General features: G+C 44.7%; 1 protein-coding gene across 3 annotated transcripts in view; it reads right to left on the bottom strand.

Moving 5' to 3' along the window:
- Positions 1-316: 316 nt before the first annotated feature.
- CAMKMT (calmodulin-lysine N-methyltransferase) overlaps positions 317-12,121 on the bottom strand; it is a 395,402-nt gene continuing 383,597 nt past the window's right edge. For 2 of the 3 annotated variants that reach the window (XM_032877977.1, XM_032877976.1), the window contains 2 exons: positions 6,474-6,605; positions 317-875 (listed from right to left, as the gene is read on the bottom strand). In XM_032877977.1, coding sequence (XP_032733868.1) covers positions 798-875; positions 6,474-6,605 — 210 coding nt within the window. In that variant the 3' untranslated portion in view covers positions 317-797. The remainder of the gene's footprint in view (positions 876-6,473; positions 6,606-12,121) is intronic. The other variant, XM_032877978.1, reaches the window with a different exon arrangement.

Raw genomic sequence — 12,121 nt, 5'->3', positions numbered from 1 at the left:
AGGCTCACTTTTCATTCATAGTCAGAGCCTAAATGTGCTCTTCTTGTACCTAAACAGATAATAAGCACTCAGCACACTCCTCCTCCTTGACACAACACATTGAGACTAATCACACATAATTGGAGAGGAGGAGCAGAGGGCTGGCCACGCTATTGTGTCCAGAGGACAAACGGTCAGTTTATGAGGCTTTGGGCTGATGTAGTCATTTCTTATACATCCATAGGGAAAAAAACATCCTGTTTAAAAGGAGAAAGAGAATGAGTGAGAGGGACAGCAAAAAAGGATGGCAGATTTAATACAATTAATTTGAGGGAGGTGAGAAAGATATGCTTTATTTATTTATTTTCTTAACCAGGAAAGCATCATGAGGTTTGCTGTGTTTACAGATTAAAAAGTACCACCACCAAAACGGAACAAAGACCAAGATCCTTTTTTTAAAAGGGGGGGGTGCGGGTGGGAATCACCAAAAGAAATTCTGTCTCAATTAGGAGGAAAAAGATTCAGCTTTCTCCTAAGTCCGATTCAAATCTCAGGCTGTTTGTGGATATTTAAAGACAAACAAAGGTTTGGTCCAAGAAGAGCAGATGAAAAAAGAGAGTCCAGGAGGGCTGGGGAATGATGTGAGTGAGGACAGGTGGACCCCACAGCCCACATGTGGAATGTGGCAGAGATGGTGGGGGCTCACAGATCTCAGGGAGCCAACGGCTTGCTGCATAGCATACCCATCGCAGGTTTCTGTTTTTGTGAAAATACGCCCTGTGCCCTTGGTGGTTTCGTCTTTTGAGCAGCTTAATCTTCTATCCATTTTTGGTTAAAATAAGCAGAAGTGGGTAATGAAGGTTTTCTTCATAGACGTCCTGGTTTTCCTTTTTCAACTGAAAACAATCATAGAACAAAAAGGGTAAGGAGACTCAGATTAGGATTTTTTTTACCAGTAGTTTTTAATACTGAGTATAATGAAGATTTCTTACTTGAATATATTGTTCCGGTAAATAAATCGCAAAAAAGCAATGCAAAGTAGTTCTCAGTGGCATTGGCAAGATAGGACTAGGCATCCATCAAGCTGGAATCTTTCCTTGGGGAGGGGAAAGGAGGAGGGCAGGGTGCTTTTTCATAAATAGCCGGACTGCATTTGTGACCTCTATGAACTGTGAGGCACTTCCGTGAAGGAAGAGCTGGAGGCTTGCTCATCTGCACCAGAACAGCCATTTGGCCTAGAAGTTTCTGCTCTTGGTCCACTCTGTCCCTCACCTGCGTCCCAGGAACAAGGCAGGCGGGCATTTCCGATCACTTGGAGACTGGCAGCACCCGGGCACAAGGGACAGGCTTCTGGGCCTAAGACATTTCAAAGGCTCTCTGGCTGCTTCTCAGGGCTTCTGATAGTAATGCTAATTTTAAAATTCTTTTCTCTGAGGAGGAAAAGGTAGAGCTTCCATACCATTCAAGTGAAGTTCTGAGGGCCTTTTCATGGTAGATTTAAAAATCCAGTCAGAGTTCTCAAAGCTAGAGTCCTCTTTTCCTCATCCGGCTAGAAGAATTTTGACAGCCATATTTATATTTGTCCTAGCAAGTAGTAATTTGCTATTTATAAAGACAAAATTAATATTTTTGAAGTTGGTGTTTCTGAGCAAATTGTTAGTTCATTTTTTAATTGATGAGGGTCAGGAAACAGATACTACTTTTAATTATGCATCGACCCAATTCTTTTGTTGTTTTGAATCAGATTACCTCCCCTCCCCCCTGAAACTAAATGGATGGCTCTAACCTGACACCTTCCTGGATTAGTATAGGTCTGGGGCATAGTACTTTGAATTTTTTTTTGTGCTTCTTCTAAATCATATTCCCAAACTGTGACATACCCTCACTGTTAAGGACAAGAAGCAACGAGCCCACTTTTCCTTTCTCACTGGGGAACAAAAAGCCAATCCTGTCTTTACTTTCTAATCCATTTTCATAAGAAATGATGACACAATCACGGAAGTAACTGCATTCTGTTTTCTTCGATGGAGTTTGCTTTGTTTACACACGATTCTACCTTAGAAAGAGCCTCTGGATTTGTGTTACTACCAAAGTCGTGACAGTGTTAATCCTAAACACACCATCCCTTAACGTCACTCATTAAAAAAAAAAAAAAAAAAAGGCCAAGAAAATGGCTTCCCAAATTTCCCAGTCCAAACCCACTAACCAGGACCTACCAAATGTAAATACCTTTGTTGCCAGTTGTCCTAGTGATAGAAGGAGCTCACGGAAATATTTTACAGAGGGAAGAGGGGGCCAAGCTAGCTCAATTCTTCCTCAGGGATTGGGGATCAGGGAAAGTTGATTACTCAGCGTGAGTCAGCTGACCTACTCACTCACAATGCACTAATATACAGAGACTCAAATGAGCTCTTTATAAAGTCCCTGAGGTAATATGTGGGATAAATAATTCTTCTGTAAATATGGGTTCGAAATCACTTTTAACTGGGATTCTGTGCTGACCTCTGGAGGCCAAAGCAGAGGCTTCCTTGCTAGAAGGGGCCAGGGGCCGGCCCCGTGTTGACTGTGAGCCCTTCCCGCGGTGGGGAAAGAGCCGACAGCGCTCCCAGGCAGCCCTCTACCCCAGCAGCAGATCCGTTCTGAACCAAGGCTGCTAGGTGAGGGCACTTGAACCCGCCCGAGGCTGTTGGGGAACTACTTGCTTTCGATGTGGGAATGTGATGGGGTGGAAGAATAATTCCCTTTACCCAGGCCGTACTTCTTTGCTCAATTAATAATTAGAATTGGAAGAAATAAAAAAATCACCTCGAAAAAAAAAAAAGTGAACAAAAAGCAAATTGTGAATAAAACAATTTTTCAATTTCAGAGGTTAAAACAGGGTCTTTGAGGACTGAACTAAATTATACAGCTGCTATTAGGGGCATTATGCCTTACTTCATAATTGGATGTAACCCGCTCAGCCTCGCCTCGGCGCTGCGCGAGCAACAGCAGCGGGAGCGGAGTTCCGACTGTTTACCCTTTACAGTATCCACAATTATCAACAGCCCACCACACAGATTATAAGCACCAGCCACTTGTAATGTGGCATTTTGAATAGATAAGCAGAAGTGCAATATGGCCATGCTTTTAACACAACGCACTGACTCCACAAACGAGCCCAAGCCTGTCTTCAGGGCTAAGTATAAAAAAATACAGCAAATAAACACACCGGTGGTTTCGCAAAAAGTTCAAGACAAAACCAGAAACAGAACCGTGGCATGCAGAATGAGATCTCGGAGAGTATTTGCACGAACCAGGGTATTTTTATCAACTCATTTCAAGCCAGCTGTAATGGCTAAGTTCGCTCTCTCCCTTGAGAAGCAATTGGCTCATCTGAACGTCCTAAAGGTTTGGGGCCACACCACGGGGCAAGGCGTTGGATTCCCAGCCTGGGGAAGACCAAGAGAGGGAAGGAGAGGGGAAGTGGTTTATTTTTCTTCCCCGTGGCCGTGAAGAACAGAAAGGCACTATTTTTCAAACACACTACACCTTTGGCTGCCTGGTCCCTGAGCACGCTGGCGGCATTGTGTGGGCACAATTTAACAAAAGCACTGGCAGAAAAGTGCAGAATGGCACCGTTTTGATTACAGGCTTGCTTTTTAACGGAAATAAAATTTCACAGTTAACAATGAGAGGTGAAAAGTTTAAGAGGCAAAGCTGTTCCTCCTGATCACTGACTGTTAATCAGCTTCATGGGTGGTTGCCTAAATCTGTAGATTTTTTTTTTTTTACCTTGCACTACTGCCAAGACTGTAACTAATTTTTTTCCCCTGTTGTAAGAGGAGGGGTGGAAAACTCCGCATAGAAGCCAGCTGTGTATGAGTGACGTGAGGCACTAATGCAGAGGGCAAAATTAAAATTCATGAATCTCTTCACAACCATTTGTGTAACAAGATTAAGACGGGACAGCGGAAAAGAGCGGCATTATCAGGCGTCTTACAGTCCTCCAGCTGGTTACGCTCTATTCCAACACAGTAGGGCTAAGAGGATAACACGCAGCCTGAAGGAAAACTCGGCTCCTCCGTTTGCGAGCAGCCTCGGCCCAGGGACCGTGGGGCTTTGGCCAGAGATGGAGAGGAAGAAAGCTGATTGCCTCGCAAGATGGAAAACTTTTAAGCCCTGGCTATTAGCACGCGGCAAACAAAAGCGGCCAGGGTGGAGGTTCCTGGCGGCCGCGCGGTCCCCCGCGCGTCCCCGGAGCCTCGGGCAGGAGGCGGGCAGGGGCCCGAGGGGGCGCCCCGGGGAAGAGCACTGGGGCTCGGCGAGGAGCGGGGGCGCTCCCCGCTCTCTGCTCCCCGCACCTTGGCCCGCGGCCCTCTCTGGGCATCCTGATGCTGCAAAGAAGACCTCCACGTGCAAGCCCGAGATGGGTCGTGCCAGCCGGTCACCCGCCAGGCCAGTCGGCACACAGCTATCACCGCGGCTGGAGCGGGAAAGCCTGGCATCCTATGCTTCTGGTACAGAAGGGACAAGAGGCACTCTCTTGCTAGAAGTAGGAGAACATGAGACCAGCTGCGACTGCCCCCCCAGACGCCAGGGTCTTTAAAAACACACATCATGGGTTCATGTCTGTACCATTTACTTAGGGCACCCCAACTCTGCAGAATGTTCCCCTGGCGGTTCCACGTCCTGAGAACCAAATGCAACTCTCACTTCTCACAACCTAAAGAGGTGGGAAACTGAGTTCTTAGTCCAGTGGCAGCAAAGTGGAGTATTTAACTTTTAAGCAATTATGAAGAGATTAAAGACTAAGGCCACCTAGTTAGTTATGGAAATTTACTTTTGAGGGACGCATCAGTCCCCGGTTACTTATGGTGCAGTAACTGTGGGTATGCTGCACAATAAAAATGCAAGAGGCATGCTGAGCCATTTATGGACGGTGCTATGCTTGGCAGGGTAGTGTACTGCACTGGAAATAAGAGGAAGTTGCTGTCCTCTAGCCACTGGCAATCTTAAGTTCTAGACAAAGGAGAGGTGGCCACTCAGGACTCACAGGTACAAGTACACCTCCGACCTTGCAGGGCTGGAGAAAATCTTGCCTTTGCTCTCCTGATCTATGATGGAGAAACTGAAAGCATTCGTTGTTCTAGGGTGAAGGCGAAAGGCATGGCATTGAAACAGCCATCACCTGATCCCTGTATCTCTAGCCTGACCCAGGAGAGAACCATGTTTTTGTCCCTTTGGGGAGAGGAGCCCACAGGGCGGGGAGAGACCCTTCCCCTGCTAGGTAAAGCCCTCAGAGCCTTTCTTTTTATTCTGGGGGAGGGGCTGCAAAAGGGAAAGCCTCATTCTAGAGTGGCAGGCAAGATTCAAGTACTCACTCGGTTCCCTTTTTATTTCCTGATCCTAAGCAAAGGGCAATTCCACCATCCAGAGGAGGTGATTTAACCCTTTCAGTTCACAAAGCATCCTTGTTTCCCAACCCCCCACCCCAGAAGTAGGCTAAATGAAACCTTAGAGACCCCAGAAGAGCAAACCTATCTCCACAAAGCGAGGCTCTTCTTTCTCTTGCCTGAAGATCAGATCCACTTTGCATATAATTTTTCAAATGTCAATATGCTTCTGTATAATATCATAGTCTCGGGTAAAAAAGAATGCTATTCCCATTTCCCCAGGAGAAATTTAAGGTCAGGGCTTTACTTTTCTGGATTCGCAACTTGTAAAATCGTGACAAGTTCAAAGTCTTTTCCCAAGGTCAGACTAGTTCAGAGAAGGGAGATTTCTGTAAGGCACAAAATTACAGAAGTAATATATGATATACTAGTAAGTGTGATATGTATTAGCAAGGGTGAGATTCCTAAAAAGTTTTCAGTGGAACGCTTGTCTCTCAGTGTCCTATATTGCTCTATGCCTATAAATAATAAAAAGGCCGATAACATTGCTTTATGTAAGCAAGCTTAGAAATCACTCTCAGATAAGTGCTTTTGACCTAAATCTTGTAGCTCCTCAATCTGACATATAACCCCACAACTGTGAAATTCCATATGAGATTTAACAGTCTCAAACTGCCAACTGACCCAGCCATAAAGCAAGCAGAGATAAAGATTTACAGTCCAACATGATACAATTAGACATTCACCTTCTACTTATTTCAGTGCAGCTGAGCATTTAACCTACTTAAAAGCCAAAGGTTTTTCATAAAAATATAAATGCTTGTTTATCATTTGCTCTACGCCACCTCCCCTACATCCTACAAATTAGTCTATTATGAATGAAAAGATTAGTTTGTTTCAGAGAAAGGAGTAAACAGGAATGGTTTCTGTAAAATCCTTCTAGACATGCAAAGATAAAAGATGCCTTTACCACACAAAATAATCAGATACAAATACCTGTTCAGAAGCAGCACACCTAAGGAGTACTTTAATCAAATATTTGGGTTACCTGCCAAAAAGACCATGATCTCTTCAAAATGCAATGCGGATTAAAGTGTTATCTAACACAAGCAGAAAACTAACCTTGGAGTGGAAGTTTGAAATGTGTTCATCATAATTTTCATGTCTTTGGATAGAGAAATCAGCTTTTTCAGCTAGATTGCAAAACTGGTTTAAAGTACTCCCTCGGCGTGGGGCGAATACCATTGCTTTCCCCTAGAACGTTAAAAAGGAAATTCACACATTTTAGAACTGGAAGGCAACCAAACAGAACAAACACTGGGGGAAGCATTCAGTGTCCTGCTCTCGGGTAGGAAACACAGTTGTTCTTGAGACATCCACACAGGACGGACAGTCACAGTGAGAATAATTTCAAGGATAGATAAACATCAAGTAAGAAAAAAATATGTGTATCTCATATTCAAAGGTTGCTATGTTTTATCCTTTTCAAGTCGTGCATGCAATAAACAAAACGTGGATCGAAGTTGGTGTTCTGTACAAGGCACACCTCTCTTGGGTCCAAGGTTCAAACCATCAACTAGCTTTTAGAGTACCTGGTCCACGGCAGTGCCACCCACCTGGAGACTCCTTAGCTGCTGCCAGAGTGTCCCCAACACAGCTCCAGAGCATGTGGCAAAGGATGCTTATAGATATTAGTTTATTGTACCGGGGAAACTCAATACCAAGAAATCCTCTATAGAGACAGTAACTGTGGTCTCTGTTAGAGAATTTTCATGTTTCAGTCCTGCCACCAGCCTTTTCTGGGACCATGCCATCAGAGACAAGGCTCCAGGATCTTGGTTTCCAACTTCAGTGAGTCCTTCATAATAGTCATCATTAGAGCAAAGCAGCTCCTCACGGCACTCAGATGATTGCTTTTCAAAGGAAGTGGTATAACGAGGGTAATCGGGCTTTTCTAAATAAACTGCACAACCTTGTAAGATTGCTGCAGGGGCAGAATGGGCGGATTTGAGCAAGCTATGTACCAGATTTTTCAGAAGACCACTGGACGGGAAACTCCATGGTGTGCATTTGCTGATGGGTGTGTGTGGACCTTTCCTTGCCCTCCTAGACATGCCCACAACAGCTAAACTTCAGAATCTTCTTTGCTTTTTGTTTAAGAGACGACTGTATGCTCTGTTAACTTCAAGGTTCTACTTCACTTTTATGAAATGCCACTTCAGGTTTTGAGGGAATCATGAAAGTATATCCCAGTTTCTTATGAGAGGCGGTTTCCTGTTTATTACAGCCAAGTGTTTAACCGAGCGTCCACTCGTGTCAGGAGCGTCCGCGCAAGGACAGGAACTCTATTTGTCTCGTTGACTCTTCATACCCCGACAGTGCAGGCATCATTAGCTCCACGTTACCGGATGCTCGGAATGATTGAAGACTTGACCAAGATGACACAACTGGCAAAACATACCGACTTGCAACGCGGACACTATTTCCACCCCACCTCATTGCCTCCTTATTAGTAATAGTGACGGCAATAATAATAATAATAATAATAATAATAATGGCGACCACCGTGCAGGGAGCTTCACGAACCTTCCCTTTCGTCCCGTCAACCGTTTTCTCAATGACTTTGTGCAGTAGACATTACATTTTACAGATGATTAAACACGTAGCGAAAGCTTTGAAGAATATGAGGAGGAATATGTGGCAGAAGGGGTTCTGGGCTTAAAAAGTCTACACCATCACACAGCTGTCACCTCAGGAAAATTAGAAAGAAAACAAAAAGCCACAGAACTGTTGAGCTAGAAGGGACCTTGGGGAGGACATAATCCAATCTCCTCAGTCACCCCAGCTGACCCATCAAGTTTCCTCACTCACCAAATGGGAAGAACAAAGTCTGCTCGGCCCACCCCCCTACCCCCCTATGCCCCACCCCACGCCCCCCCCCCCGCAGCCCAGAGAAATCACGAGAATTCAAATGAGGTGATGAATGTGAAAATAATTGGAAAAGCATCTGAAAAGCAAGGTTATGTAGATTAGAAACATCTCCACCACTTAACAGTGCTGGAAAGATTTTATCAGGTCTCTCTCCCTCTCCCTCTCTTCTCCTCATTTACCTGCAAGAAAATACACCAATACTGTGTCCTGGACATCAAGTGTGTTTTCATACTGTGTTTACATAGACATGTACACACTCAGACACATAATTATAGCAGCACCAATCATGCCACTACACTTAAGGTTCTGTCAGCTTTTCCAATATTAATTGCTATTTTCAGACGTTTTTCAAACTTAGCAGCAAAAATTCATTTTGATGTGAAACTAGATATAATACGTGGTCTTGGCAGGCGAGCCAAAGTCTCCGTTAAAAAAAAAAAGAGGGAATACCAGTAGGTCATTTTAGTCATTTTTAAGAGCTGGTTGCCATTCTGGATTTTTGAATAATGGAAGTTGTTTTATTTTGAAGTCACCTGCAAAAATTGTTTGACAGTTACAATCGAAGAGCTGATTTTTAGTAGCTATTATCTAAGCTATGTATCATAATGTTCACGGGGCTACAAGGTTCTTTGCTGGGCTGATGTTTACATTTATGCGTCCACACTCCCCACACCCCTAACCCCTTGTTGGTTGGGGTGAGCTGTAGGGGGACCCAGCTCTATGGCAGCCCCCTCTACCCAGACATCTCTCCTTCTCTGGGTCTTCTTCCAGCTTACCTGTCCTTCCCTAACCACCCTCTGGAACAGCCGCTGCTTCCCCATCACTCTCCACCCTCCTCCCCCCTTTACTTTCGCTCTGAGTGCTCCTCACCACGAACACACATTACACCTTTGTTTGTGATCGCAGATCTCCTCCGGCTGGAGTGTACGCTCCCTGACAACAGGATCTTCTAGTGTTTTATTCACTGCATTTGCTCAGTGCCTAGTGTATAGTTGACTCTCAATCAATACTCATTGAGAGAATAAACTAAATCCAGATGTTGAAATAATTTGAGAAATTATTTCTTTGGGAATTCGAAGGCCACATTCTATTGCTTATTCTTTAGAAAAGATTTTCTGCAAGAAGCTCTTCCAGAGTCAGTGGCTCTGATGGGATTCCAAAGGGCAGCGTTCTGTGTACAATACTGTAGCCGAAACAAGGAGAAAGAGTGAGCAGTAGTTTTAATCTCTAATTACTCAGTTATGGGTTTTAAAATGCTTTCTTTTTCATTTCATTGAATACAGACACCTTTGAGATGTGAATCAATATTGAGGAGGGACAATCGTACATCAACCATTCATTCAATAAACAGTCACGGAGTGCCAGCATCCACCCCATAAGGAATTGGCTTTCGAATTCCCATTGTCCCCAGTGGAGCAGGACACTGGTGCAATCAGAGAAATACGCCTTACAATTTAGGCTGCAAAAATCCAAACAAGAAAAAAAAATATAGATTTCAAATTAGCCCATCACTTTAGAAAAGTTATTTTCAATTTACTAAAGCCCAACTTTCTAGGCATTTGAAGTCATAGACTCATCTTAAACTCAGAATGAACACTCAATTGAACGTAAAATTTTGACTGATGGGCAGAAATTTGAGAGAATTCATTTATCCCTAGAGAGGAGAGAGGAGTATTTCCACTAAACAGCAATGATATTGTTTACATCGTGAGCTCAGTTGTTGTTATTTTGCTAGACTAATCTGTACTCATATATTAAAGGGTGTGTACTTCAGGAAAAAATAAGTATGCTTCAGATTTCTTTTAAAAGGAATATGCTATGCCAGTGAAATGCCTTTATTCCTGTTCCATTTCTAGGCAACCAACTATTAAATGCCAATTACATGTTTAAACTTATGTTTATTTTTTCTTTACCTGGTTTCTGAGATGCCGCCTTTCCCTGCTTCCTCCCCTACGTCTCTATCAACCCCCTTCCCTGGCTTCTCCACCTGCCCCTTGATTGTCAGTGGTCCCCAGGGCTCTGCCTACGTTTTCTCCCTGAAGTCATGGACTGATATATCACTGATATATCAACACTCCCGAGTATTTATCTCCAGCATTCACCAAAGTCCAGGACCCACCCCTGTTTTCAGGTGCCTCCTAGGTCTCTCCATGGGGACGTTCTGCAAGTACTTTTAACTTATTCTGTCTACAGTGGAACTCAGTACCTTTGGCCCCAAACTCCAGATTAGACTCCCTGTCCCTGGGATGCCTCAGCTGACCACTCCTGGCCTCTATGGTGTGCCTCATCCTCACCAGGCTCTCCTGCTCTCCGCTTCCACAGCTCGCTCAAACCGCTGCTCTCTCCCTAACACACTGTCAGGTAACTGCTCACTTGTTTGTCTCTCACGCTAGACTGCGAGCTCTTTCGGGGCAGGGTGACATTGTATCTTAGTCAATACTCAGGTCTTAGCACAGCCTCTGGCATCTGAGAGGCACCCAGTAATTGTCTACTGAATGAGCTCCTCCGTGAATATGCCCTCAGTCCCCTCTTCTCCACCTTCAGATCTCCACCCTCTCCTAACTGGACAATTCCATGTAAAAGTTGGTTCATGATGGTGCCCTGAGGAGCTTTGCGGCTTTCAGGCTCTCTCTTACTCCACTGCAGCCTCTATGCTGGCCAATCTGATCTTTCTAGAACCCACATCTGACTATACTACTGCTCAAACACTTTCAGTGGCTCTCTTTTACCCAGATAATAAAGCCCAGTCTCTTCACGTAGTGTCCTCAGCCTTTCATAAAATGGCACCCCAAACCAAGTCTTTCCTTTCATCTCCTGCCCTTCCCAACCCTAACCCCCAAACCACACAGATTCTCACAGTCTAGCCAGGGCAAACTTCTCATGTTGATCCCAAAACACAACATACTTTTTCATGCTCTGGACCTGTGAGCGCCGTTCCCTCCACCAGGGACACTGTCTTCTAGACCCCTTCCGTGAAGCTTAGAAGCTTACTATTCAGCACCAAAGGAAAATGCCACTGCCTCTAGAGAGACCTTCCTCAGGCAGTCAGTCACTCTTTCTGGTGTACTCATCACCTTGCGTTGTAATTCCTGGTAGCACAGGCACTAATGTGTCCTCGTAAACGGAGATTCTCCCGGCGGTCATGATCAGTATTTACACCCACACCTCACATTCCCAGCACAGTGCCACAAACTGAGTAGTTGCTCAACAAATGTTTGTTGTATCAAGACAGAGTCCAGACCCTTGAGTATCTCCCATTCTACAGAAGGTATGAATTAGAAAGATTGTCATAATAAATAACAATAGCCCCACTCTATGACCCAGGGCTGGGCTGTTACAAGCTGTTTTGCACTGTCCACTGTGATTCCACGTGTGTGTGTGTGTGTGTGTGTGTGTGTTACATGTCCATGAGCAGATTATAAATTCTTTGAGGGCAGAGACTCAGTACCATGCATGCTGAATAAGCAGCTGGGTAGATTTCAGGAAAGAACTTCTAGAGCTAGGCCCCTACTCTGAGGGTCTTAAAACCATCTGGGGACTCTTCCTACAAACTTGAGAGGCAGGTATGGCTGAACACAGATTCTCACCAAGAACAAGGTGGGGGTGGCGGTTTGTGGGGCCTCTGACCCAGCGAGCCAGACAAGAACAGAGGGGCCTTCCAGGACCATCTCAGTTCACTACCCTGAGCCCACACTCACAAGGCATTTCCCTGACATAACCCAAAACAGAGGTTTGTACAGATGTATGGAGAGATGGATGTTGGATTAAAAAAATAAAAAAGGAGGGGTGCCTGAGTGGCTCAGTGGGTTAAAGCCTCTGCCTTCGGCTCAGGTCACGGT

The sequence above is a fragment of the Lontra canadensis genome, unplaced genomic scaffold (genome assembly GCF_010015895.1).
Source record: "Lontra canadensis isolate GAN:19392208 unplaced genomic scaffold, GSC_riverotter_1.0 scaffold61, whole genome shotgun sequence".
In the NCBI taxonomy this organism is placed as follows: domain Eukaryota; kingdom Metazoa; phylum Chordata; class Mammalia; order Carnivora; family Mustelidae; genus Lontra; species Lontra canadensis.
This window is presented reverse-complemented; position numbering and strand designations above follow the sequence as displayed.